This window comes from Anguilla anguilla, chromosome 5 (assembly GCF_013347855.1).
Source record: "Anguilla anguilla isolate fAngAng1 chromosome 5, fAngAng1.pri, whole genome shotgun sequence".
NCBI lineage: Eukaryota > Metazoa > Chordata > Actinopteri > Anguilliformes > Anguillidae > Anguilla > Anguilla anguilla.
In genome coordinates this window covers 64,666,406-64,693,905 of record NC_049205.1, presented here as the reverse complement: position 1 = coordinate 64,693,905, position 27,500 = coordinate 64,666,406, and the positions used below count along the sequence as shown (strand labels likewise).

The window sequence follows — 27,500 nt, the reverse complement described above, 5'->3', positions numbered from 1 at the left end:
ACGGAGTGTTGGAAATGGATTCTGATGGTAACAGAACTGAGTGTTGTTTGTGTTTCCATGGTAGTAGATTTGTCATGAATATGGCTTTCTGTGGTAAGTGCTACATTTTGGATATGGGTTCCTGTGAGTGTTGGATGTCGCTTTCTTTTATAACTCAACTGAGTGTTGGTTGTGGGTTCCCATGGTAACTGAGCTCAGTGTTGGATGTGGGTTCCTGTGGCAACTGAGCTCAGTGTTGAATGTGGGTTCCCATGGTAACTAAGCTCAGTGTTGGATGTGGGTTCCCATGGTAACTAAGCTCAGTGTTGGATGTGGGTTCCCATGGTAACTAAGCTCAGTATTGGATGTGGGTTCCTGTGGTAACTGAGCTCAGTGTTGGATGTGGATTCCCATGGTAATTGAGCTCAGTGTTGGATGTGGGTTCCCATGGTAACTAAGCTCAGTGTTGGATGTGGGTTCCCATGGTAATTGAGCTCAGTGTTGGATGTGGGTTCCCATGGTAACTGAGCTCAGTGTTGGATGTGGGTTCCCATGGTAACTGAGCTCAGTGTTGGATGTGGGTTCCTGTGGTAACTGAGCTCAGTGTTGGATGTGGGTTCCCATGGTAACTAAGCTCAGTGTTGGATGTGGGTTCCCATGGTAACAGAAGCGAGTGCTGCACATGCGTTCCTGTGGTAACAGAACTGAGTGATTCTCTCCCTCTCTGGCAGTCTTCGGGGAGTGATGATGACAGCGTGGCGTCAGCCAGTTCCCTGTCACCGCCGGCCCCACCCTCGGAGAAGCACTCCCACAGGGAGGGGGTAGGGGGCAGGGAGGGGGATGAGGGAGGAGGAGGAGGTGGGGGCAGGGGGAGGGGGCGGCGTGGCAGGGGCGCAGGACGGCCCCTCTCCTCTCTCTCGTCGGCGGTACTGCAGAACAGGAAGCGGGCGGGGGCCCTGGAGCTGCGGCTCAGGAAGAGGGTGAGAGGCACCGCCACCCGCTCGCCCCGTCACACCCCTGGCAATGCTCTCTCACTCCCCTGGCAACGCTCTCTCACTCCCCTGACAACGCTCTCTCACTCCCCTGACAACGCTCTCTCACTCCCCTGGCAACGCTCTCTCACTCCCCTGACAGCGCTCTCTCACTTCCCTGACAACGCTCTCTCACTCCCCTGGCAACGCTCTCTCACTCCCCTGACAACGCCCTCTCACTCCCCTGACAACGCCCTCTCACTCCCCTGGCAACGCTCTCTCACTCCCCTGGCAACGCCCTCTCACTTCCCTGGCAACGCTCTCTCACTCCCCTGGTCACGCCCCTGGCAACGCCCTCTCATACCCCTGGCCATGCCCTCTCTTGCCCTTGGCTACGCCCTCTCATGCCCTTGGCTACGCCCCCTCTTGCCCTTGGCCACGCCCTCTCTTGCCTTTGGCCATGCCTTGTCACATCCCATGGCCACACCCTCCCGTGCCCCCGGCCACGCCCCATCACACCCGTGCCCATGCCCGGTCACACTCTGCGGTCACGCCTCATGGCCACGCCCTGTCACGTCGCTGGCCACGCCCCAATTTCATTCGCACAGATTCTGCACGCCCACTACATACCCGGCTCTGTTACCTGAATATTGAACAGGATTCCCACAGTCCTTGAGAATATCTGTGTCCTGTAGACCTGTGGAAACATCATGGGAAAAATCATGTCCACTATAGAAAAGTAGTCTGATTCCCCAAAAATAGTTGAAGTGTACATTTAATCATTGAAAATAGAAACTTGATTTGAGTGGGAACCAGTTTTTGTCTTTCTGAAGTTCTGTCTCTCTGCTGTAGAACCCAACAAACTGCTGTGTCACACAGTGCCACAGATTCTTTACATTTGCCTGATACTCCACTGTGTTCCTCCTGTCCCCTTTTTAACTACAAGAGTTTGAAACTACTTTCTGGAGCCTTATTGCAGTACAGAAGGTTTATTGCGACAGTACTGTCCTTTGTAAAATGCACAAGACTGTAAAGTTTTTGTTTAAGCGGTAGGGAGGTAGAACTCAGTGTAGATGGTGGAGTTTTGGTTTAAGTGGTAGGGAGGTAGGACTCAGTGTAGATGGTGGAGTTTTTGTTTAAGTGGTAGTTAGGTAGAACTCAGTGTAGATGGTGGAGTTTTTGTTTAAGTGGTAGGGAGGTAGAACTCAGTGTAGATGGTGGAGTTTTTGTTTACATTACATTACATTACAGGCATTTAGCAGACGCTCTTATCCAGAGCGACTTACACAACTTTTTACATAGCATTTTACATTGTATCCATTTATACAGCTGGATATATACTGAAGCAATGCAGGTTAAGTACCTTGCTCAAGGGTACAACGGTAGTGTCCTTACCCGGGATTCGAACCTGCGACCTTTCGGTTACAAGCCCAGTTCCTTACCCACTGTGCTACACTCCGTCCTTATGTTTAAGTGGTAGGGAGGTAGGACTCAGTGTAGATGGTGGAGTTTTTGTTTAAGCAGTAGGGAGGCAGGACTCAGTGTAGATGGTGGAGTTTTTGTTTAAGTGGTAGGGAGGCAGGACTCAGTGTAGATGGTGGAGTTTTTGTTTAAGCGGTAGGGAGGTAGGACTCAGTGTAGATGGTGGAGTTTTTGTTTAAGCAGTAGGGAGGTAGGACTCAGTGTAGATGGTGGAGTTTTTGTTTCAGCAGAGGGGACGCAGAGGTCGGGTTAGTCTGGAGCTGATTATCTGCTGGGCTTATAGAATCCTAAGAGCAGCACGGCTCACGCTCACTGGCTTTAGAGCCTGTCTGCTTTGGCCATTGCTGAAAGAAAATGTCTTTTTTTCTTTTATCTTCCCACACATGATCGTAACCAAAATATAAATGTTTTAACAGCTTAAACACACACACACAATCGCTCATACTAAATTATTGGTCCCTTTGATATTTGGAGCTCTAATGATGAAACCTTGGTCTCTACAGCCTCTGAACTGTTCTGTGCTCTTCTTTTTTTTTTAACAGATAAAATTGGAACGGAACAAGATTTTACATTCAGTAAGTATGACATTCAGCATTAACCTGCAGCCTTACTGCCCATCTGGCTCCTCTGTCCTCCGCTGATCTGTTCTTCTCCTCTGTCCTCCGCTGATCTGTCCATCTCCTCTGTCCTTTGCTGATCTGTCCATCTCCTCTGTCCTTTGCTGATCTGTTCTTTTCTTCTGTCCTCTGCTGATCTGTCCATCTCCTCTGTCCTCTGCTGATCTGTCTGGCTCCTTTGTTCATCTCCTCTGTCCTCTGCTGATCTGTTCTTCTCCTCTGTCCTTTGCTGGTCTGTTCTTCTCCTCTGTCCTTCGCTGATCTGTCCATCTCCTCTGTCCTCCACTGATCTGCTGTTCTCCTCTGTCCTCTGCTGATCTGTTCTTCTCTGTGCAGAAGAGGAAGGCCTCTTCTCTGGATGGCCGCTCTGCCAAGCTCCACTGTCGCCGTGGACACAGCCGAGACGACGACGACGACGACGACTCGGCCAGTGAGGAAGAGGAGGGTGAAGGGAGGAGCCATGGGGGCGCGCGGAGGCTGTCCCTACACCCGCGGGGTAGCCACGGGCAGCGCATGCGCCACCCGCGAGGGGCGGGGCCTGGGAGGCGGGGCCTGTGGAGAGGCTCCGCCCATCGCGTGGGCCGAGGGGGCGGGCTGAGCTCAAACTCCGCCCTGAGAATGAGGCGGGGCATGGGGGCGAGGGGGGAGAGGGGGGGCCGGGTGCGGCTGAGGGGCGGGGGCAGGATGCAGCGACGCAGGGAGGAAACGGACGACGATGATGATGACGACGATGAAGATGATGACGATGAGGATGAAGATGAGGAGAGTGAGGATGGCCAGCGCAGGGAGGGCCGCGTGCACCGGCGGAGGGGCAGAGCCGAAGACGACGACGATGACGAGGATGATGAAGAGGACAGTGACGAGCGGGACCTGGATGCGGGGGAGGAGGAGCTGGAGGAGATGACGGAGGACGGAGACGGGGAGGAGAACCAGTCGGACTCAGACCCGGACCCCCCGGTGCTGCTGGTGTCGGACCTGAGCGACGACCTGCTGAACGGGTCCTACCTGACGGTGACGCTGCAGCGTCCCCCGAAGGCCAAGCGGGACCCCGGCTCCATCGTGCCCAAGCTGGAGGCGGCAGTGTCGGCGCGTGCCCCCCAGGCCCAGGGCTACGTGCAGCGCAAGTCCCTCCAGCGCCCCCGCCACAAGAACGGCAGCGCTGGCAACGGGCTGGCCCAGGCCCGCTCTGCACGGCCCCACCCCCGCCCCCACGCCTCCCCCTCGCCCTCCTCCTCCCAGTCCTCCGTCTCGCCCACGCCCCCGCCGCCCGCCTCCTCCTGCTCCCCACCCTGGCTCCTCTCCCTGCCCTCCTTTCGGGACGTGGGGAACGAGCCGGGCTGTGAAAAGGAGGTGTGGGTGTCGGTGTTCCGCTACCTGACCCGGGCCGAGCTCTGCGTCTGTATGACCGTGTGCAAGAGCTGGTACAAGTGGTGAGTAACTCTGCCTGCGCTGTGTCTGTGTCTGTAACTCTGCCTGCGCTGTGTCTGTGTCTGTAACTCTGCCTGTGCTGTGTCTGTAACTCTGCCTGCGCTGTGTCTGTGTCTGTAACTGCCTGCGCCGTGTCTGTCTAACTCTGCCTGCGCTGTATCTGTGTCTGTACCTCTGTATGTGCTGTGTCTGTAACTGTGCCTGCGCTGTACCTGTACCTCTGAATGCGCTGCATCTGTGTCTGTACCTTTGCATGCGCTGTGCCTGTGTCTGTAACTGTGCCTGCGCTGTGTCTGTGTCTGTAACTCTGCCTGCGCTGTGTCTGTAACTGCCTCTCTCCCTGGCGCAGGAGCTGTGATAAGCGTCTGTGGACGCGGATCGATCTGAGTCGCTGCCGGTCGGTCAGCCCCCAGGCCCTGTCAGGGATCATCAAGCGTCAGCCCGTCACCCTGGACCTGTCCTGGACCTCCATCTCCAAGAAACAGCTCACCTGGCTCATCAACCGTCTCCCAGGTAACACCACCTACCTGTCCCTCCAGTTCACCTACACTGGGACTGGTGTGTGACCAGGACCAATTAGAAGCCCCCATATGCTCTGTGATTGGTGGAGAACTTCCCCCGATTTCTGTGGGGAAAGTGTGGCACATCGTTCCTGTCCCTGTGGTAGGGCCCTGTGTTTGTACAGGAAGTTCAAAGCTGGTTTGGTTTGTCTGTCAGGCCTGAAGGACCTGATAGTTTCGGGGTGCTCCTGGTCCTCCATCTCGGCTCTCAGTTCCCCCAGCTGTCCCCTCCTGCGCACCCTGGACCTGCGCTGGGCCGAGGGGGTGAAGGACAGCCAGATCCGGGACCTCATCACCCCTCCAGGTGAGGACTGCCCCTGTTTTTCCCTAATGACGCTAAACGGCTAGCCTGCTAACCCAGCCATCAATGCAGACGCACCGCACAACCACCCTTTAGGCCTGTAGGGCTTGTGTGTGAGGGCCCCACCCCTCCTGGCCTGTAGGTTTTGTCTTTGAGGGCCCCACCCCTCTAGGCCTGTAGGGTTTGTCTATGAGGGCCCCACCCTTCCAGGCCTGTAGGGTTTGTCTTTGAGGGCCCCACCCCTCCTGGCCTGTAGGGTTTGTGTGTGAGGGTCCCACCCCTCCTGGCCTGTAGGGTTTGTCTTTGAGGGCCCCACCCCTCCAGGCCTGTAGGGTTTGTCTTTGAGGGCCCCACCCCTCCTGGCCTGTAGGGTTTGTGTGTGAGGGCCCCACCCCTCCTGGCCTGTAGGGTTTGTGTGTGAGGGCCCCACCCCTCCAGACCTGTAGGGTTTGTCTTTGAGGGCCCCACCCCTCTAGGCCTGTAGGGTTTGTCTATGAGGGCCCCACCCCTCCAGGCCTGTAGGGTTTGTCTTTGAGGGCCCCACCCCTCCTGGCCTGTAGGGTTTGTGTGTGAGGGTCCCACCCCTCCTGGCCTGTAGGGTTTGTGTGTGAGGGTCCCACCCCTCCAGGCCTGTAGGGTTTGTCTTTGAGGGCCCCACCCCTCCTGGCCTGTAGGGTTTGTGTGTCTCCAGCTGTGATAACTTGACTGCTCTCTGTGGCCCCCTGTCTCAGGCTGTGATAACCTGACTGTGCTCTCTGTCGCCCCCTGTCTCAGGCTGTGATAACCGCAGTAAGCTGCGGAACATGCAGTCGTTCCGGCTGGCAGGTTTGGAGATCAGCGACTCCACGCTGCGGCTGATCATTAGGCACATGCCCCTGCTGGCACGGCTGGACCTGGCGCACTGCCGCGGCATCACCGACCAGTCCGTCAACCTGCTGACCGCCGTGGGCTCCTCCACCCGCAACACACTCACTGAGATCAACCTGGCCGGTAGGGGGTGTGAGTGTGAGTGTGAGTGTGAGTGTGAGTGTGAGTGTGTGTATATATATCTAAGTGTGTGTGTGTGTGTGCATGAGTGTATATATATCTAAGTGTATGTGTGTGTGTATATATCTCGGTGTGTGTGTGTGTATATATCTCGGTGTGTGTGTGTGTGTATATATCTCAGTGTGTGTATATATCTCGGTGTGTGTGTGTGTGTATATATCTCGGTGTGTGTGAGTGTATATATCTCAGTGTGTGTGAGTGTATATATATCTAAGTGTGTGTGTGTGTGTATATATCTCAGTGTGTGTGAGTGTATATATATCTCAGTGTGTGTGCGTGTGAGTGTGTATATATCTCTGTGTGTGTGAGTGTGTATATATCTCGGTGAGTGTATATATCTCAGTGTGTGTGTGTGTGTGTGTGTATATATCTCAGTGTGTGTGAGTGTATATATCTCTGTGTGTGTATATATCTCGGTGTGTGTGTGTGTCCTGCAGGCTGCAATAAGCTGACAGACGGCTGCCTGCTCTTCCTGAAGCGCGTGTCGAGTCTGACGCTGCTGGACCTGCGGGGCTGTAAGGGCGTGACGCGGCGGGCCTGCGAGAGCTTCATCTCCGAGCTGTCCATCAACGCCCTCTTCTGCCTGTCCGAGGACAAGCTGGTCCAGAGAATATCCTAGAGAAGCGCCTGCCTGGTTCGCCCAGCAGGGGGCGCACTGCAGAATGACTCTGGGGGAGGGGGAGGAGCCTCCGGCTCAGGCACAGGGTCTCTGTGTCAGGTGTTACTCAGTGCCAGCGCTTTCAGAAACGAGAGAGGGAGGAGGGAGGGAGGGAGGGAGAGGGCCAACCTGTGCAGAAACGGTGCCAAGGGCAGGGCGTGGAAGCAGATGATGTGGAGAACACATGAATAAACTGATAAATAAAAACACAGGAAGAGGAGAGGAGCTAATTCTGCGGGAGAGAAGAAAGGAAGATTGGGCTGGTGATGGGAGACGGAGGGAGGAGAGGAGAGGTGAAAGAGGGGAGGAGGAGGGGGCACTGAAAGGGTGAGCAGGTGACCCGTAGTCCATGCGTTTCTCTCCGTCTCTGTGTGGGTCCTCTCTGGTCTCTGTGTGGGTCCTCTCTGGTCTGTTAAACTGTACTGTCCCTTGCCCTCCTCACCGTCCTATTTCTCCTTCCTTTGATGCAGGAATCGCTTGGTTTGTCATAGAGTTTCTTTTACTACTTTCTCTAAAGAGTAACTTATCTTCCTCTTCACCCCCCAAAATGGAGCCTGCCTTTTTACCCCCCTTTGTTCTTTTTGTCTCTGTCCCATAATCTCAAAAAGGAGTAACATACTTTTCTGTAAATTTGTTTCTCTCGCCCATCTATACAGTGACAGACCTGTAGCATTTACAGTAATTATTTTCTGAACGTTTTTTTGTTTTCTGTTTTTTGTCATTTGTGTTTTTCCAAGAAAAGAGAAAATACAATTAAAAAAATCTCTTAAAATTGAAATGTGTGTCATTGTGTCGATCAATGCAGGGGTCTGTGGAGTGACACTCCTGACTGAATTCTGCCCGCTCCCCCCCCATTGCAGGGTGATCCTCAGGAGAAACCTCCGGTTGTTCTAAGAGACCAGCGGCATGTGACTGTTTCTTGTGAAATTTCCCTGCTGATCAGATTTGAACCACCTGCATTTATTTGTGGATCGGCTACATTTGTTTTGAGACCATAATGCCTCCATAATTCATGGCTCACTAATATTAACCTGTTCTCGTAGCTAGCCAGCTAGCCATATAGCTGAGGTTCATGGGGGGAGCCTGGGAGCAGGGTATTAGTTTGCTCTACAGCGCCCCCTGCTTTGACGTTTCAGCGCCACACTGAAGCGCAGCTTCCACTGTGTAAACTGACCCCTCCCAAACATTTAATCCAAACCCTACACCCCTCCCCAATAAGGCTGGGCAGCATATCGATATCGTGATATGAGACTACATATCGTCTGGGGTTTTGTATATCGTGATATGGCATAAGTTGTCTTTTCCTGGTTTTAAAGGCAGCATTACAGTAAAGTGATGTAATTTTCTTAACTTAGCTGACTTCTATTATTTGCCTTTACCCACTTAGTTATTACATAGGCATTACTGATGATGATTTATCAAAAATCTAATTGTGGGGAGGACTATTGGTACTTTCACAAAATTACACAATGTCATCACAATATTGACATCAAGGTATTTGGTCAAAAATATTGTGATATTGTCCATATCGCCCAGCCCTACTCCCCAACCCCTTACCCTACACACTACACCCCTCCTGTCCAGCAGTGACATCGCCACAGCCAAGACATGGCAGGTCTTAAATACTGTAACTGCAGCCTTAAGGAAACCAGCTTGACCGTAATTCCTGGCTACACACCGTCTCCCATCCAAGATTAGCAGCATAAATAAGGGACGCTGGTAAGAAAAATTGACTCTTTATTACAAGCCTGCACTTTCCACCATTTTCTTCACAGTTCCTTTCGGTGCATTGCATCAGCCAGCAGGTACAGCGAGGACGCCAGCCAGCCAATCAGGCGTATCTTCGCCGCGGTTCATTTAGTGTGATCCCGCCCTCTTTCATGGCAGTCCAGAACTTCTGCACCTGAAGGAAAAACAGAAAAGATGGCGTTTCACATGGACTCACATCTCTCACTGACCTCTCTGCCCCAGAGTGTGCGCGGTGGCTCGTCTCAGAGGGGACCCCACTGCCAAGGGGCTGCTGGGGGAGCGCACGGACTCGCTATACCCACCAGATACCCAGCATCCTCTCTGCTTCTCAAATACAGGACCAACTAACATTTGCATTAAGCACACAGTATGCTGCGCTGTATTACAGTGCAGAACGTCCACCATGCTAGTCCTGTACTCCGATTTCACAAGAGGTGTCAAATTTGCGTGTTTCAGCTCCAACAGCAGGGAGACTGCTTGGGACAGTAAAACGGGAGTTGAGTATCTTGGGGGGTGGGGTCCAGTTTTGCCGCTGATTGTCAGTGCAGTGATGCCCCCCAGGGCCTATAAGGGACCAATGCCTGCCTGTGACTGCTGTGGCCGGGACTGGCGGGGTGCCGCGTGATTGGCCACAGCAGGAGGAAAAGTCAAGGTCAGGCATATGTATGTGCTTCAAATGAATGACATGATCAGCCAGCTGTTAAATCCAATATTGATACCGAATATATTCCACCCTGACCCGCACAGACAGGATACTCACGGCCTGTGAGCGGAACTCCCAGGGCAGGGCCCTGAAGCTGACGCGCTGGAGCCCCGCCTCCCGACACCGCTGCGCCAGCACCGCCCCCACGGCCTGGCAGGCAGACACGCAGCGCGTGGACGCTAGCTCCCGCTTCACCGCCCACTCCTGCGTGGAGCACGACACCACCGGCTGGTCCACGCCCGCCGCAAACACCTGCGCCGTCACGTGGTGCTGCGACCGCGAGAACACCAGTCTGAGAGAGGAAGAGGAGGGAATTAAGTAGAACGGTACACATATGAAATGGCTAGTTCCGTCTAAGAAATCAGTAGTTGCTCGTGGTTCAAATGCACACTTGAAGAGAGAACGAGCAGTGTGTAATTCTTAAACTTGATTATTGTCTCGAAGGAAATTCTGGAAAGCAATGGTTCGAGAACTACTTTTACTACTCGTACACACCTGTGGTAGTAATGTCTGGATGGCCACGTATCGCCCCAGCCTCGGTCCTTCACTGCTATGGCCATCTGCTCCAGATTTCGAGGGTTTCTGTTCACAATCTTCGGGCTGACGTGTTCGTTGTCGTCACACATCGGTTCGGTCTGTGGGGCGGCTTGGCTCATAGAGCGAGCTACGGGTGGTAGTAATGCAGAAAACAGTGTTAGTGCTAGTTTTCTAATTCATCATGGCCAAATAACTACGGTAACCTAACCGTGTCAAATATAGTTAGCTAACGGTTAGCACAGCTGTACCCCAAAATCAAGGAAATGTAAGCCATGCCAGTCCTATGCAATGGCCCAGCAACCACAACAGCTATAAACTGCAAAATGACACTTACTTCGCTACATGCTTTTTCATATGTAAGCAGCATTCGTAACTGACATTAATTCGTAAATTTATGGCTGACACTGCCTCTGCGGTACTATGACAACCACCATACCCAATAGACAGTCGGTAGATTAGCAGGCTAACGTAGCTAGCTAGCTAACCGGCAGAAAAAGACTACAAGAAATACCCAACACAACCGACACCCGCTACTATATGCTTGCCATTGCGATCCCCGTGGATTAAGATCACTTATAATAACCGACCTACCTGGATTGTTGGATATTCCAACTCTGTTAACTGCGCAAATGCCTTGTCTTTGTACTTGACCTAACAAAAGTCGCACACTTCGACAAAAATCTCCCCAAACCGCCATCTGTTAACCGCTCATATAATTACTGCACAGAAACAACAACCAGCGAAAAGACAAATGGACACTGTCTTTCCGTCGGAATTACCGAGACCGCGTAATAATAAAAACCCAAAGGAAATGTTGAATTTTATTCTATCATGTACGGCGCCATCTTTGTCATCATACACGCACCAGTTTCCGGTTCCGTTCATCAGGTTTTGGTGTTTGTTTGACTTCAGTGGTCCCCCCCCCCCCACTCCACTCCACTGTAACAGGTAGAAAGGCGATATGCCCACTAAGAAAATGAAACAACCTTTATCAATTTTAACACAAGAAATTAACCTCTTGTTGAATATTTTCATGAAAGTTGTTAAGCTGCAAACTACGCCGTTTATTTGAGCTAGCTAATTAATTAGTGCACTATCAAGGGAAGGTGTGTAAATGACGCAAGGTAAGCTGATGTCTGCAATGAATTGAAAGCGATCAAGTACATAATGTGATTAAGAATTATTTCAGTATTTTTTCTTAAATTTATATGTTTTTAAAAAATTGTAGTCATTAAACAATTCTAGAAACTCGACCAACTTGCGTTGCTGATGCTGCCCTACACCTGCGTATAACAGTAGTTTTTGGTTAGGCCTATATAAACATATTCAAGGTATCGCAGAGACGTTTGTGGGATTCAGCACCGAATTATCAGTTAATACGCTAGAGTGGGAACGTTTATTCCTTTGATCACTGAGACGTTTACAATTGGACATCGAATGATGATTTATTAATTTATTTGTGTTATACAGGAACCGTAGTATAACACATAGCATGTGCTCCATTCAACCAAAATGAACCGTTAAACCAAATTCAAGATTGCACGCAAATGCGTAGTTCTTGAGCGTCACATCAATTTTCACTGGAAAGTTATTGCTAACACACAGGTGTGCGTGTGTGTGTGTATGTGCGTGTCTTATTGCAGGAGGTCAAGGAGAACGGGGTGACCCTGAAGCCTAAGATGCTGTAGAACTTATTCTGGAACTACACCCTGAGAGACAGAGACACATAAAAATAATCAAAACAAAAAATGTTAATAATTATTTTCATGAATAATGTTTGTATTGGTATTATTGTGGTTAGCTTCTGGATTAAAACCATGCCTGATGCCATCTCAGGCCTGCAAAGTGGAAAGAGTTCTGAACTGCCTCGGTGGCAGAAGCTGCCTTTCTGGCCATCTAGTGGTGAGCCGGTGGTACTGCCATTCCCTTGGTGAAAGCACAACACCCAGCGATAGTCAAATATGGCCCTCCTTGGGCAGTAGTGCTGCTGGTTTTCATTCAGAAAGTGAGGTGAACACAGAAACTAACTGACATTTTCTCCTGCGCCATCCAAACAGGGACTTCTGATTCCCATGATGGACGACAGTTTGATGACACAGATCCCACGAACATTAACTCTTTCTCCCCAGGGAAACAGGTGAGATTACACGCCTTTAAATAACTGCAACTTCTGTGGGGTGGGGGTGCTTCAGATGATGTTTCGATAGAAAGCACTTTACAGCTAACTGCCGTTATGCAATGACTGGAAGTCAAAACATTTCATAATTGTTAGAAATCACGTGGATATGCATTTTTTTCCCCTGGAGGTGGCGCTACGTTGAGTGGTGGTAGACTGTGCCACTCTGCACCCAACTGGCAAAGAAGAGAATGATCTCCTGCAGTACAGTACGCCACAGCAGTATTGAGGAAAGCTGCATGGAGTTGGCCTGCTGGCCTCACGTTAAACACTAAAGGGCACACAAGGACTGGCACGCAGAACAAACTCACACCAACAAGCACAAGAGAACACCAGGAGCACGGGGCTGGTTTTAATTCACATTTTTATTGGAGATCCAAAGTCAATTAAATCCCATCTACATAAGGGATATAAATCTCACACAGAACTAATTATGAAAAACTGAAAATTTAAATTTTCATAGAGGGGGACAGAACAAGAAGGGGAGGTCAAAAGGGAATGTAAAAAAAGAAACAATGGCACAATGAACAAAAAAATCTAACCAAGACTACTAGAGAAGAGGAAAAAGGGAAGGAGGAAAGAAAGACTACATGAGGAGAGAAACAGGCAAATAAACGATTCAGTGAAGAATAAGAGACTAAGACAAAACCGTAAAAGTGAGTCAAATGTATTTGTTCTTTGTAATGTGTGTGTGCATGTGTGTGTGTATACAAATCTTTTCACTGCACTTATTCTGTGTATATGCATTTTGTACGGTCTCAATTCTAAATTTTGTTGCTTTTGTACATCAGATCTGTTTTTCTACGGCCCTCTGCTGTTCCAACGCCAGGCAATCACAGCTCTTTCTCTGTGTGGGAGTGGCCTGCAGCTCCGCCTCCCCGCGGCCCGGTTCCCTACAGGCTGTAGAACTTGAGGCTTCGGTCCATTCCGGTGGAGGTGAGGAACTGAGCGTGCTCACCAAAGGCCACGCCCGTCACCAGCCCGGAGTGTTCTGAGAGGTGGGCGGGGCCAAGAGAGTGACAGTATTAATACAGGCAGTTTGTGTGAGACCACACCCAATCAGCCAATCAGTCCACAACTCGAAGACACTCCCCATCACATGAACTCACATGCACTCAGGCCAGTTCAGTTTTCATACAGCAAAAGACCAAACAAGCAGCGAACAGCCAGAGACCCTACACTCCCCCACATACTCAGCTCTGTGTTCTTAACGCTGAACACCTTGAAGCCAAAACATTCCCATCTGATTCAGCACCGGGCATCACCAACTGCAATACTGCAGCAGTGCATGTTCTGTACTGTAATACTATATACTGTCCTGCAGTACCATAGTTAAAAAGCAGACAACAGAGGGAATGCTGGAGCTGAGTATCAGTTGAGAGTGTTGAGTGTCTGTGTTGAGTATCTGTAGAGTGTTGAGTGTCTGTGTTGAGGATCTGTAGAGTGTTGAGTGTCTGTGTTGAGTATCTGTAGAGTGTTGAGTGTCTGTGTTGAGGATCTGTAGAGTGTTGAGTGTCTGTGTTGAGTATCTGTAGAGTGTTGAGTGTCTGTGTTGAGTATCTGTAGAGTGTTGAGTGTCTGTGTTGAGTATCTGTAGAGTGTTGAGTATCTGTGTTGAGTATCTAGAGTGTTGAGTGTCTGTGTTGAGTATCTGTAGAGTGTTGAGTGTCTGTGCTATCACAGGGCTGCTGTGACCCCTGAGGAATGGAGAGAGACAGAATGCTGGACGGACGGACGGACAGACAGACGTGTGGTTTTTCCCTCACCGGTGAAGTTGAGAACTTCGGACCACTGCTTGCAGATGTACACCCTGATGTCTGACCCCCCGACAGCCAGGTACGTCCCACTCTGATCAAACACCAGCGACTTCACCTGAGGGGGTGGGAGTGAAAGAGGGGATCAGGCAGGGAGGCCCAGAGGAACAGGTGCCTTCTGGTTCTTGTAGTTCAGTGTGCTGTACGGTTGTGCTAAGGAGTCATATGCATGTATGCAGCCTAGACTGCTCGGCAGCTTCCTTCCCGACGTGTTGACATGGCAACGGCACAAGGGCAGGCACAGACTGGCCAACAGGAGAACCGGGAGAATTCCTGGGGGGCCTGCCCGCTCCACAAAATCACAATTCCATTTGCCGGTTAAAACTACAACTACCTCCAGGAGACGAGTTCAAAGTTCATCAACCCTGCTAGCCAGGTATTGCGAGTTGATTGGCTAGTGACATTAGCAGGACTAAGAACATATAGCTTGCTAGCAAGGTAGCTATAAGTTCTTAATGAGGTGGTCTAATGTTAGCTTGCCTACATGCTCACAATCACTCGCTAAATTCAGCAATATGTTGTTGTTTTCAAAGCGCTAAAAGTGCTATTTGTGACACCAACCCTAGCAATCATAACAATGAATAATGACAATAACAAAAATAGCTCTCACCTCATAGCTGCTGTCCAGACTGATGGTTTTGAAATTTTTCAGTTTTCTAAGATCCCACAGCTTCAGGGAGTAATCCTGAGCACCTGGGAATGACAAGAACAAAGAGTCACAGGTGTACCCACGCACAGAACGACACGCACGCACGCACAGGTATGGATACAGCAGACTCACCTGTGGCCAGGTAGTAGCCGTTCTCGGAGAAGGCGATGGCGGTGACGGGGCCAGAGTGGCCGGGGAAGTTGGCCACGTTGGTGCGCTCCTTCAGGTCCCAGATCTTAATCTGAGAATCGGCCGTGCCCGTCCCAAAAATGAGCCCGTCAGGGTGGAATTGGGCGCAGGTCAGAGCTGGAGAACACGCACACGCACACGCACACGCGCACACACACACACACGAAGAGACACACAGAGAGAACACACACAGAGACACACACACACACAAAGAGACACGCACACAGAACACACGCACACACATGAAGAGACACACACAGAGAACACACGAAGAGAGACACACAGAGAACACACACACAGAGACACACACAGAGAACACACACACACAGAGACACAGAGAACGCACACACACGAAGAGACACACACAGAGAACACACGCACACGCAGACACAAACACACAGTGTAGCGTTAAAACACACCATGAGTAAAACACTCACCCCAGCTAGAACACACTCAGCCCAACTAGAACACACTCAGCCCAGCTAGAACACTTACCCCAGCTAGAACACACTCAGCCCAACTAGAACACACTCAGCACAGCTAGAACACACTCAGCCCAGCAAGAACACACTTACCACAGCTAGCTGCCTCATCGGTCACTTTAGTGAGGACCCGGCCAGTCTGGATATCAGAGAAGGCCCAGTACTGAGAGGGAATGGAAGAGAGAGAAAGACGGGGAACAGAGGCAGAAGTATAAAAGCTGTTCCTCTAAAATCAGTTATCCTAGAGAATGAGAAACAATAAGTTCATTAATTATAGTTATCGTCTATACAGCCTCTTCTGCCACGTGTGCAAGATCAAATGGTATATCCATAATCAGCGTTATGAGTGATTGAGCTCTAGCCTAGTTTACTGAATCTGAATTTGTAAGTTTTCCATTGTTGTTTGCGACAAATTAATATAAACCCATGGCAATGCAGTGTTCTACGAATGCACTGCTTCCAGTATTTGCTCGGAGAGCATGGACGCTGTACTGAGGCGTGAGCTTCATGTGGAGCCATTAGTACAGAACAGGTATGTGTACGCGTGCGTGCGTGTGTGTGTGCGCGTGCGTGCGTGTGTGTGTGCGTGCGTGTGTGCGTGGGTACGTGTGTGTGTACAGGTGTTTGTGGGTACCTGGTCCTCAGAGGAGCTCAGCAGGTAGTCCCCGGTGGCGTGCAGGGAGAGGCCGGTCACGCCCGCCTCGTGGGCGCGGATCACCTGCACACAGTTCCCACCTGAGACGGACCACACCCGGATAGTGCTGTCCGGAGAGGCGGAGAACACCACCGCCTGGGGGGAGGGGGAGGGGGGGGTTAATCTTGGTTCTAGCGCGGCACAGATATGGCGAACGCTGTGAACGGTAGCACGTTAGCGAAGGTGTGAGCCTCACCTGGGAGGGGTGGTAGATGACAGAGGTGACTTTCTTGGTGTGGCCCTTCAGAGTGGCCACGATCTGCTCCTCTCTCTTATCAAACACCACCACATTCTTATCGGCGCCCCCTGTGCGCACAGAGAGCGTTAGCACAGAGCAGCACGCCACCCGTTCAGCGCTAAAACACTCCCGGACACAGGAAACAGGAAGTGACATCACACTCACCAGTGAGCACTTTGTTGGTGTCTGTAGGGCACAGGTCCAGAGAGAGAATTCCAGGAACACTGGCACTGTGGAGACCCTGAGACCCAGAAACCAACCGGTCAGTCTGCTGCACCAGAACACAACTGCACACACACACACACACACAAACACATACACACACGCGTGCACACACACACACACACACACTCACAGCATGAGAGGCCACTTGTCGGTACTTGCTGAGGTCCTCAGCTCTAACCAGCTCTTCTGGCACAGTCTTCCCCCTCTGAGAACAGGACAGAAAAACACTGTTTACTCCCGATTTACACCCAACACCATTTACTCCTGATTTACACACAACACACTGTTTACTCCTGATTTACAAACATACTGTTTACTCCAGATTTACACCCAACACTGTTTACTCCTGATTTACACCCAACACACTTTTTACTCCTGATTTACACCCAACAGTTTACTCCTGATTTACACCCCATACATCACACCATTTACTCCTCCATCAACAGCAGCCTTACCTTCTTTCTCTCTGTGGTCAGGACAGTGGCCTTGTCTTGCAGCTGTAGTGAGAGAGAGAGAGAGAGAGAGAGAAAGGGTTCAGACAGTGCATGGGAGTCACATTATCACATGCATTCTCCTGCTGCTGATCCAATCAGTGAAGATGGGGGAAACACTTGTATTCAGTGACTCATTCTTAAATTGGTTCAGTATCTGCCCACGATAGATTACCCAGTACAGAATGGGTGTGTGAGCTGGTCTGAGTTATATCTGTGGTAAGTGATGGGTGGAGTTCTCTTACCTTCTGGATGACTTCTGGAGTCATTCCCACCTGCTCGCTCACCTCCATCAGCTCGCCTCCACCAGCCTGGGGGTGAGGTATGGCAGGAAAGAGGAGGGGCGGGGTGGAGGAAGAGGAGGGGTGGGGTGGGGGGAGAGGAGAGGAGGTGCAGGGTGAAGGAAGAGAAGGGGCAGGGTGGAGGAAGAGGAGGGGCAGGTGGAGGAAATGTGGGCATGATTTAGAAAACAATCCCCACATCCATAAGTCAAAAACCACAGGTTCCCTTCCTTTCCAGCATCTCACTCTCTCATTGGGCAATTCTTTGACTGACGTGTGTTTGGACCAATGACTCACCACAGCCGGTGGCTGAGAGGCAGGAACAATCTGGGGGACAACCAGTCCAGCCTGGGGCTTCAGAGTGGCCAAAGCTACAGACAGAAAGAAAGGCCAATCAGAGCACTACAAATTTAAATAGGGAAAGAGAGAGAGTTTGAGAGTGTGCAAATGTGGGAGAGCCCGAACGAGAGATAGAGAGAGCGTGTAAGAGCGACAGAAAGAGGGATAGAGGAGAGAGAGTGAGAGAAAGAGGGATATAGGAGAGAGTGAGAGAAAGAGGGATAGAGGAGAGAGTGAGAGAAAGAGGGATAGAGGAGAGTGAGAGAAAGAGGGATAGAGGAGAGTGAGAGAAAGAGGGATAGAGGAGAGAGAGTGAGGGATAGAGGAGAGAGAGTGAGAGAAAGACGGATAGAGGAGAGAGAGTGAGAGAAAGACGGATAGAGGAGAGAGAGTGAGAGAAAGAGGGATAGAGGAGCGAGAGTGAGAGAAAGATGGATAGAGGAGAGAGTGAGAGAAAGAGGGATAGAGGAGAGAGAGTGAGAGAAAGGGATAGAGGAGAGAGTGAGAGAAAGAGGGATAGAGGAGAGAGTGAGAGAAAGAGGGATAGAGGAGCGAGAGTGAGAGAAAGAGGGATAGAGGAGAGAGTGAGAGAAAGAGGGATAGAGGAGAGAGTGAGAGAAAGAGGGATAGAGGAGAGAGAGTGAGAGCGCTTACCCTCGCGCGCCGCGGTCACCTCCTTGGTGAGGCGGGCGATGACTCTGCAGGCGGCGTCGTGCTGGTACAGGGCGTGCGAGAGCTCCTGCCGCGTCGTCTGCAACTGCTGCCTCAGCGTGAAGCTGTGCAGCATCACTGCGTCCTGAGGGGGAGAGACATTAACACTGCACTGAGAGAGAGAGGGCGAGAGACATTAACACTGCACTGAGAGAGCGAGAGAGGGAGAGAGACATTAACACTGCACACAGAGAGAGAGAGAGAGAGACATTAACACTACACTGAGGGAGAGAGACATTAACACTGCACTGAGGGAGAGAGACATTAACACTGCACTGAAAGAGAGGGAGAGAGACATTAACACTGCATTGAGAAAGAGAGAGAGGTAGAGAGACATTAACACTGCACAGAGCGAGAGAGCGAGAGACATTAACACTGCACTGAGAGGGAGAGAGACATTAACACTGCACTGAGAGAGCGAGAGAATTTGGACATCCTTTAATAGACCACATCACCCACAGCCCAGCAGTTCTGCGCACCCTTGCTTCCCAGGCTGGCTGATAGCTCAGCCTCTCCAAATTCTAAGATTTCCTTCTCGTCCCCTTCAGACAGCCCCCAGCCCCCTCTGTACTGCAGCACGCCAGGCTCCCCTGTACCCCTCCTCATCCTCCTTCTTCTTCCTCCCACCTCAGTCCATCCATTCCCTTCTCCTATCTCTCGCTAATCAACCTAACCCCCCCCCCCCCGGCCTCCAGACCCTGGCTCCCTCTTTCATCTACCCCAGCCCCATCACCCCCTAAACCCACCTCCCCACACTACCTGTCCTGAACCAGAGACCCCACTGCCTGCACACACAGACCCCACTGCCTGCACTCACAGACCCCACTGCCTGCACACACAGACCCCACTGCCTGCACACACAGACCCCACTGCCTGCACACACAGAGACCCCACTGCCTGCACACAGAGACCCCACTGCCTGCACGCACAGACCCCACTGCCTGCACACACACAGACCCCACTGCCTGCACACACACAGACCCCACTGCCTGCACACACACAGACCCCACTGCCTGCACACAGAGACCCCACTGCCTGCACACACAGACCCCACTGCCTGCACACACAGACCCCACTGCCTGCACATACACAGACCCCACTGCCTGCACAGAGACCCCACTGCCTGCACACACAGACCCCACTGCCTGCACGCACAGACCCCACTGCCTGCACGCACAGACTCCACTGCCTGCACGCACAGACTCCACTGCCTGCACGCACAGACCCCACTGCCTGCACACACACATACCCCACTGCCTGCACACACACAGACCCCACTGCCTGCACACACACAGACCCCACTGCCTGTGGGTTTCTGCGTTCTGCCCCCGAGCTCGCTGCACTCAAAACAGCGCAAGCTGTCTGGTGTGGCGTAAACAGAACAGGAGATTTCTCCCTGCTTTACATAAAAACTGACATTCAAAGTCTGCTCCAGGTTTTCCAGATACGTGACCACCTGCCTCCTTAGCGACAGAACAGGTTTTTAATGTAAATGGTATGAAGCTGGCTAACCCATTAACCCAACAAACACAAAGCACAGAGCAGCTCCATAGTATCACTGCTTACCAAATTAGGGCAAACCAAGTTATGAAACAGACCAAAACCTCTTGTCTGGAACATTGGGATGATATTGTGATGATGTAACCAAAACACAGAATAGGCTAGATTGCTATCAGACCCTAGGGAGAGGGAGAAAGGGTGGGGAGTAGCACAGTGCACTCACCCATTCATCCTGCAGGGCTTTGAGAATGGCAGGAATGCTGGTGGCAGAAGGAGCCTTCGGTCTGACAGGGTGGGAAACTGAGGGAGGAATAGGAACACACAGGAGGCAAAGACTAAAATCACACAGGAGGCAAAGACTAAAATCATACATGAGTCAAAGACTAAAATCACACAGGAGTCAGAGACTAAAATCACACAGGAGGCAAAGACTAAAATCACACAGGAGTCAGAGACTTAAGCCATACAGGAGTCAGAGACTAAAGTCACACAGATGTCAAAGACTAAAGTCACAGGAGTCAGAGACTAAAATCACACAGGAGTCAGAGATTAAAGTCACACAGGAGTCAGAGACTAAAACATACAATACACTCAAACAGGAATCAGATAAACTATGTAAAACACTATAAATCATTTATAAAACTACAACATTGATTCCAGAGACAGCAATCCACTGGAAATCAAGTGGAAATTACACCTCCTAGTCTGTGATCAGATTACTTTGGATGTGATTAACAGACTTGTATGCCCCCGCGCACACATACATGTACACACACACACACATAAACACACATGAGCGCGCGCCCACACACTCCTCACCCTTGATGTCGATGAGCTGCTCCTCGGATAGTGGCTGGCCGTTGATGGGATCGGCGCCATTCTCAGCGATGTACTTCTCTATGAGCCGGCGCTCAAACACCTGGTTAGAGACGGGACTCAGGCACGGGCGCTCCGGGACCTCGTTAGAGACTGGGGGGAGGGGGTGTAATGATACCATTTCATTTTTAACATGCCAGTGGGCTGATTGTATGATTTATTAGCCGTTTTCCCCCCACAGTTACTGGGTATGAATGATCTCCTAGTGTCTGACTATGGTACGACTAACTTAAACTTTTGGATTCCTCAAAGCCACACGGATATCTAGTTATACTGTAATGTAATGTAATCCAAATACATTTAGTCTGTAGATGCAGTGGGATTAAAATATATTATACATCCTGGAGGCGCCGGTTAGTTACATGCAAGCGCCCTTTACCACTGCAGCGAAGTGAAATGTATCACGATAACAGCTATGCGTGCAGGGGGACAGACTCTCCGATGTCCGCGATCAACGGCAACAGGTCTGAACCAAAAACATGCTGAGGTGTAACGTTAGCTGATCCAACTCTGGCTTACATATATGCTGCCAAACATATAAGGTCAAATCAGACGCTACAACTTTCCTTAATGCAAATACATGTAGCTAAAACTAGCTGCCTTATTGAGCTAATCAGCTAGCCAGCCAGCCAGCCATAAGCGGCAAGAGTTAGCTGCTAACCATAGCATGTTAGCTAGCTAGAGTTGAAAGATAGCAATAATAATAAATATATATGGGCTAAATCTAAATAGGCTAAAGTGAAAGCAAATCAACCAAATGAGAATAAAATACTACAGCACAAAAATTCACATTTCAACAGTTCATGAACTGCCTTTCTCCTAGGCCAATTCATTCGAACTTACTTGCACAAACTAAAGACATCTTCCTTCCACCACTGTTTGATCGGTCCAATAATGACAGTAACTAGAAGTCAAATTAGACAAATCTTTGCTTCACTATGAAATTACTTCTGTTTCGTTTCCGCCGATTATTTTTTTTACGTTTTTGATTTGCTTTTGCGGGCTTTCTTATTTCTGCGGCAGGCTCCTACACGCTGCGTGCCGAACGTTACCGCGTTTCCCGCTGTATGATGGGATAGCACCCGTCCTCCAACTCCACCTCCAAATCAGCCGACTGAAGAGAACGCGGTCATTCAAACTTCGTGTCACATCAAGGTGTCAAATAACAAAGAGTTGTGGAAGACATTTAAACGGATGTTCTGAACAGCTGATGAAAAATGACACTCCAGTACAAAATGTACAAGTTCTTTGCACTGAAAATAAATATCGATGCTAAAATAGATCTAGACACATAGAATACTTTATTATCCACATGGGGATTTTTTTCTAACAGCATAATATTCACATTTACAAACATTTATACCTAGAAACATACAATCATTTACAGTGGGGGAGGGGGGAAACATTAGGCAGCATCACTTTGGAATAGTGCTTGGCATCACTTTGGAATAGTGCTTGGTGCTGGATAAGAGCGTCTGCCAAATGCCTGTAATGTAATGTAATGTAATGTAATTAGTGTGACCAAAGATACCCAATATTGTTTGTTGTAACTTGGCGTCATTTTGATATTAAAGGTTGAAACGGCGGATTTAGCAAGTCTTAATGAATGACTTACAGACAGTTTTTAGTATGCGTGAGTAATTTGGCATTTTTGTATGTTGAAAACGTTTTTTTTTTTTTTTTTTTAAGATGGAGATTTACAATGTCCTCAATCTCGAAGTGAAATGGAGAATAAATATACTATTATATGGACGTAGTTACGTGTTCTGCCACTAGATGGTAGTACTGACATGCATTTTATTTATTATTATTTTTTTCATTTTTTTTTTTTTACGTTCATGAGTTCTAATTCCTTGGTAGATGCCAGTAGCCTATGTGCGGCTAAACTGCATGTGGTCCGGTTAAATTTTCAATGTTGTATACATAGCCTGCTTTAAAACAGCTTTTGTTTTTAGAAGTTCATAGTTTTTCATTTCCATTTTTGTCTGTTTTATTGTCTACATGAATAATATCTTGAAATAATATTTTGACAGGTAATGTTGGATTTCGATTCAGCATATGCTACAAGTAAATACACTTCTGATTCTTTGAAAATGTAGGATTTCAAACATTCTAAATTGATAGTGCAGGCATCTTTCTAAATATCCAACAAAACGAGTTTGAAGATAGGGGAGAAAAATGTGACTCCACTATTTACGTTGTGTATGGTCACGTGTTTTCGGCCTCTCGTGGGTTAAGGCTGTAAAAAAAAATCCAGACGGGTAGAGGGGGTGTGCTACTCGTCTATAATTGTGCTTCGCCCATTTTGTCCTCTGTTCTTATTATCTTTAAGGCGTCACTTATGTCTGTTATTTTAAATATTGGACATACAAAAGGCAACTAGCACGCAGACATTATCGTGAGTATATCTGTCAGTGTTAAAGGCGGCGATCCGCACGGATTTAGCCAGCGAACTAGCTGCTAACATATTTTCATAAAGTATCTTAATCTCCATTTAAAAAACTCACTAACCACCGGATAAACCCATCTGGTACTCAGCCTCCATTGTATGCGAATTTGTTGCGCATGGACTGAATGAAACCGTTCTGTTTTCCGATTGTAAAACTTGTTTTTCTTTTGTTCATTGTATAACTGCATGACTGATTGTAGCCAGACAATATGCTGAATATAGTAAAACGGGTAAATCAAATTAAGATTAAACTGCACATATATTTTTAAATAAGTGTACTCTTTGTGCAGTTTTGGTGTCTCGAAAATGTATTCGGCTGATCATTCATTCCATTGTTTTGTTGATGGTTTGTTGTCATGCACGTCGCGGGAACGCCCTTCGGAGTTATGGGGCTCTGGATTAATTCGGATGGATCCTTTACATTGAATTGATGAAAGACGGGAGAGGGGGGGGGGGGTTGAATAGTAGTCAGGATTTATAAATAAAATGACTCTTACATTCAATAATGAATGCATTAATTACGTCACTTTACATTTAACAGGAGGGAATAGTATGCAAACTCACCGAGCTTGCATGCGGAGCGTGATGTACTATTGGCTGCAGTCTGAAATACAATATTTACTGAATGAAATTCAATATTGCCGTGTACTTTAGCGGAAGAAGAAACGCATATTTATACGCATCAAATCAGCACACGAGTAAATGGATTTCCTTACTGCGCGCATCTCTTTGCTGTTGCATAGCCAACTGTAGCTTTCCGTGTACGGCTAACATTTAAATGACAAAACAAGCACGATTCTTCCGCGAATTTGGTATTTCGCGTAGTTACCTTAATTTATGAAGGCTTAGTACGATTTTTTCCAGAATGCAGAGGTTCATTTCTCCGTCCTCGTGTTTCTCACCCCCATGCGCATATCGAACGCTTTTTGGGGAATAGCATAGTCACTACACATCAGACAGGACCGATCCCAAAGCACACAGAAGCTGTAAAATGTCAAAACTCAGCGTTGAACTGCTACTACTGCGGAAGATTTCCGACAAAAAGGCAGGCCTATTCATATTTTCATCACGTCATTTTCTTCCCTGATTTTAGATTTGGTGCTCAAATCAATTTTATTGTTTTCGATCTCCACAGGTAATGTTGGTGTGGATATTGCTCGGCACCGCTTTCTGTGTTGGTAAGCTTATTTTTAATTCTGAAAAAGACGCATTTAACGAAACTTGTCCATGAAAATGCACCTGTAAACTGTATTAAACCAGTGTTGGCTGCACTGTACTTATCTGTTGCCTGTGCTAAATCATCATCCCTCTCTGCATCTGTAGCCTGTGCTCCCTCTCTGCGCTGTGTATGTACCTGTAGCCTGTGCTCCCTCTCTGCACTGTGTACTTACCTGTAGCCTGTGCTCTCTCCCTGCACTGTGTACTTACCTGTAGCCTGTGCTCCCTCCCTGCACTGTGTACTTACCTGTAGCCTGTGATCTCTTCCTGCACTGTGTACTTACCTGTAGCCTGTGCTCCCTCTCTGCACTGTGTATTGACCTGTAGCCTGTGCTCCCTCCCTGCACTGTGTACTTACCTGTAGCCTGTGCTCTCTTCCTGCACTGTGTACTTACCTGTAGCCTGTGCTCCCTCTCTGCACTGTGTACTTACCTGTAGCCTGTGCTCCCTCTCTGCACTGTGTACTTACCTGTAGCCTGTGCTCCCTCTCTGCACTGTGTACTCACCTGTAGCCTGTGCTCCCTCCCTGCACTGTGTACTTACCTGTAGCCTGTGCTCCCTCTCTGCACTGTGTATTGACCTGTAGCCTGTGCTCCCTCCCTGCACTGTGTACTTACCTGTAGCCTGTGCTCTCTTCCTGCACTGTGTACTTACCTGTAGCCTGTGCTCCCTCTCTGCACTGTGTACTTACCTGTAGCCTGTGCTCCCTCTCTGCACTGTGTACTCACCTGTAGCCTGTGCTCCCTCCCTGCACTGTGTACTTACCTGTAGCCTGTGCTCCCTCTCCGCACTGTGTACTTACTTGTAGCCTGTGCTCCCTCCCTGCACTGTGTACTTGCCTGTAGCCTGTGCTCCCTCTCTGCCCGTCAGATGGCTTCAGAATTGATAACAGGACGCAGCTGGCCTACGGGCGGGACCTGATCATCCCCTTCTCCCGGCGGGCGGTGGTGCTGTTCTTCTCCCCCGCGGACATGCGGTTTGCCCCCATAATGGCGTGGAGCATCCAGGACCCCGCCGGCGTCGAGTGGCGGCGCGGCCGGTCCGACGGCCGCCACTGGATCCTGGAGGGGGTGACCTATGAGGACCAGGGGAAGTACACCCAGCACGACAGCACCAACCACATCCTGTCCTCCGTCATCCTGACCGTCAGAGGTGGGCCAGCGCCCGTCATTGAACACAGGGTGCATTTAGCCCCTGAAATGTTTTTGGAAATTGTATTAAACATTTAAATTGTATTTCCCCCATACCTCTCCTGCTCCCTCTATCCCTTTCTCCCCCTTTCCTCTGCCCCTTCCTGTCCTTCTCCATCTCCCGCTCTCTCCTCTGCCCCTTCCTGTCCTTCTCCATCTCCCCCTTTCCTCTGCCCCTTCCTGTCCTTCTCCATCTCCCGCTCTCTCCTCTGCCCCTTCCTGTCCTTCTCCATCTCCCGCTCTCTCCTCTGCCCCTTCCTGTCCTTCTCCATCTCCCGCTCTCTCCTCTCTTCCTCCCTCTTGTTCTTGTCTCGTTTCAGAGGAGCGGCACTACCTGGACCGGCGTGTGAACGGTTCCATGACCATCTCGCTCCGCGTGCCGCTGGCCGACGCCCAGCTGTCCTTCACCCCGGAGGGCGGGAAGGAGAACTACAGCCTGGTGCGGCGCGGGACGCTGGACACGCCCGACGAGTCCTACCGAGCCCGTCTGCAGCTGGGGTTGTCCAGGATCATCCTGGAGGGCCTGACCATGGAGGACAGCGGCCAGTATGAGCTGCGAGACCGAAACCTGAACCTGGTGTCCACCACCCGGCTGCGAGTCAGCGGTCAGTTCCCACCGTCATTACCAGGGCACTTAGCGTCATTACAAACACACTTAGCATCATTACAAACACACTTAGCGTCATTACAAACACACTTAGCATCATTACAAACACACTTAGCGTCATTACAAACGCACTTAGCGTCATTACAAACGCACTTAGCGTCATTACAAACGCACTTAGCGTCATTACAAACGCACTTAGCGTCATTACAAACACACTTGGCGTCATTATAAACACACTTAGCGTCATTACAAACACACTTAGCATCATTACAAACACACTCAGCATCATTACAAACACACTCAGCGTCATTACAAACACACTCAGCGTCATTACAAACACACTTAGCGTCATTACAAACACACTTAGCGTCATTACAAACACACTTAGCGTCATTACAAACACACTTCGCGTCATTACAAACACACTTAGCGTCATTACAAACACAATTAGCGTCATTACAAACACAATTAGCATCATTACAAACACACTTAGCATCATTACAAACACACTTAGCGTCATTACCAACACACTTAGCATCATTACAAACACACTTAGCATCATTACAAACACACTTAGCATCATTACAAACACACTTAGCGTCATTACCAGCACCCTCAGCGTCATTACCAACACAGTCAGCATCATTACAAACACACTCAGCGTCATTACCAACACCAATGAATTTGGATGAATCTGGTTAAAATTTGGTATCCTCCATCTCTCAAAGGTCCCCACAGGGGGTCCAAAGCTCAACAGATACTTGTAAAACATGGCCGCCATCAGCCAATCAGATGTCAGCAGCCATTTGACAGGCTTAGCAATGACCAATCATCATGAAACTTGGTGAAAAATGTTGATATCTTCACTCATTACTACCATGTAAAATTTGGGTTCTTTTGGCCAGTAGGGGCATGATAGCTCATCTGCAGATTGATTTTCCACCATTTTTAACTAGGCCGCTGGGCTGCCTGTCACAAAATTAGACTTGAAAGAATCTGTGGAGTTTGTTATTGAATATTTATCAAAAATGTTGGAAGTTTCAAAACAGTATAGGCACCGAATGCAAATCGATTGTTGTGGGCATGGCCATTTTGACTAAAACCACTGTAAGTTCTGAATGCTTTGTCCGATCATCATGAAACACGGCATACATACCTTGCTGCATCAGAGGCAACCATTGTAAGTTGACCTTTGGCCAAGAGGTGACACTGTCAGAGGAAAATACATAAAAATGTCTGTAACTCTTCAATTACTTGACCACTTAATTTGACACTGAGCGGGCTATGCAGGTTGTGTCAGTATCCCATTGGATGTGCAATCATAAAATCATCTCCGGAA

At 49.4% G+C, this 27,500-nt stretch overlaps 4 protein-coding genes and 1 long non-coding RNA gene across 11 annotated transcripts in view; 3 read left to right on the top strand and 2 right to left on the bottom strand.

Moving 5' to 3' along the window:
- The window catches only part of kdm2aa (lysine (K)-specific demethylase 2Aa), a 27,040-nt gene extending 19,219 nt beyond the window's left edge, over positions 1-7,821 (top strand). For 4 of the 5 annotated variants that reach the window (XM_035419609.1, XM_035419611.1, XM_035419612.1 and 1 more), the window contains 7 exons: positions 711-959; positions 2,975-3,007; positions 3,386-4,479; positions 4,827-4,990; positions 5,195-5,341; positions 6,113-6,328; positions 6,823-7,821. In XM_035419609.1, the coding sequence (XP_035275500.1) occupies positions 711-959; positions 2,975-3,007; positions 3,386-4,479; positions 4,827-4,990; positions 5,195-5,341; positions 6,113-6,328; positions 6,823-7,004 (2,085 nt within the window). In that variant the 3' untranslated portion in view covers positions 7,005-7,821. The remainder of the gene's footprint in view (positions 1-710; positions 960-2,974; positions 3,008-3,385; positions 4,480-4,826; positions 4,991-5,194; positions 5,342-6,112; positions 6,329-6,822) is intronic. The other variant, XM_035419614.1, reaches the window with a different exon arrangement.
- A 942-nt stretch (positions 7,822-8,763) lies between these two features.
- Positions 8,764-10,904, bottom strand: mrpl18 (mitochondrial ribosomal protein L18). The gene is made up of 4 exons (XM_035418449.1): positions 10,624-10,904; positions 9,991-10,159; positions 9,553-9,787; positions 8,764-8,946 (listed from the first exon to the last, which is right to left on the bottom strand). Exons 1-4 carry the CDS (start codon positions 10,727-10,729, stop codon positions 8,875-8,877), a joined length of 582 nt encoding a protein of 193 aa, XP_035274340.1. The 5' UTR covers positions 10,730-10,904; the 3' UTR covers positions 8,764-8,874.
- A 13-nt stretch (positions 10,905-10,917) lies between these two features.
- On the top strand, positions 10,918-12,753 carry LOC118227686. The gene is made up of 3 exons (XR_004765328.1): positions 10,918-11,156; positions 12,090-12,169; positions 12,339-12,753. It is a non-coding gene; the product is annotated as an uncharacterized LOC118227686 (long non-coding RNA).
- prpf19 (pre-mRNA processing factor 19) lies at positions 12,556-21,800 on the bottom strand. Its single transcript, XM_035418445.1, has 16 exons — positions 21,541-21,800; positions 20,641-20,790; positions 20,045-20,121; positions 18,265-18,406; positions 17,569-17,642; positions 17,236-17,301; positions 16,955-16,996; positions 16,630-16,704; positions 16,440-16,515; positions 16,233-16,342; positions 15,977-16,132; positions 15,436-15,505; positions 14,804-14,977; positions 14,633-14,715; positions 13,975-14,080; positions 12,556-13,199 (listed from the first exon to the last, which is right to left on the bottom strand). The coding sequence occupies exons 1-16, from the start codon at positions 21,557-21,559 to the stop codon at positions 13,102-13,104; spliced, it is 1,518 nt and encodes a 505-aa protein (XP_035274336.1). The 5' UTR covers positions 21,560-21,800; the 3' UTR covers positions 12,556-13,101.
- A 1,121-nt stretch (positions 21,801-22,921) lies between these two features.
- Positions 22,922-27,500, top strand: part of LOC118227683 (formin-like protein 3) — a 13,336-nt gene continuing 8,757 nt past the window's right edge. For 2 of the 3 annotated variants that reach the window (XM_035418447.1, XM_035418446.1), the window contains exons 1-4: positions 23,102-24,191; positions 24,282-24,324; positions 25,235-25,516; positions 25,875-26,159. In XM_035418447.1, the coding sequence (XP_035274338.1) occupies positions 24,138-24,191; positions 24,282-24,324; positions 25,235-25,516; positions 25,875-26,159 (664 nt within the window). In that variant the 5' untranslated portion in view covers positions 23,102-24,137. The other variant, XM_035418448.1, reaches the window with a different exon arrangement.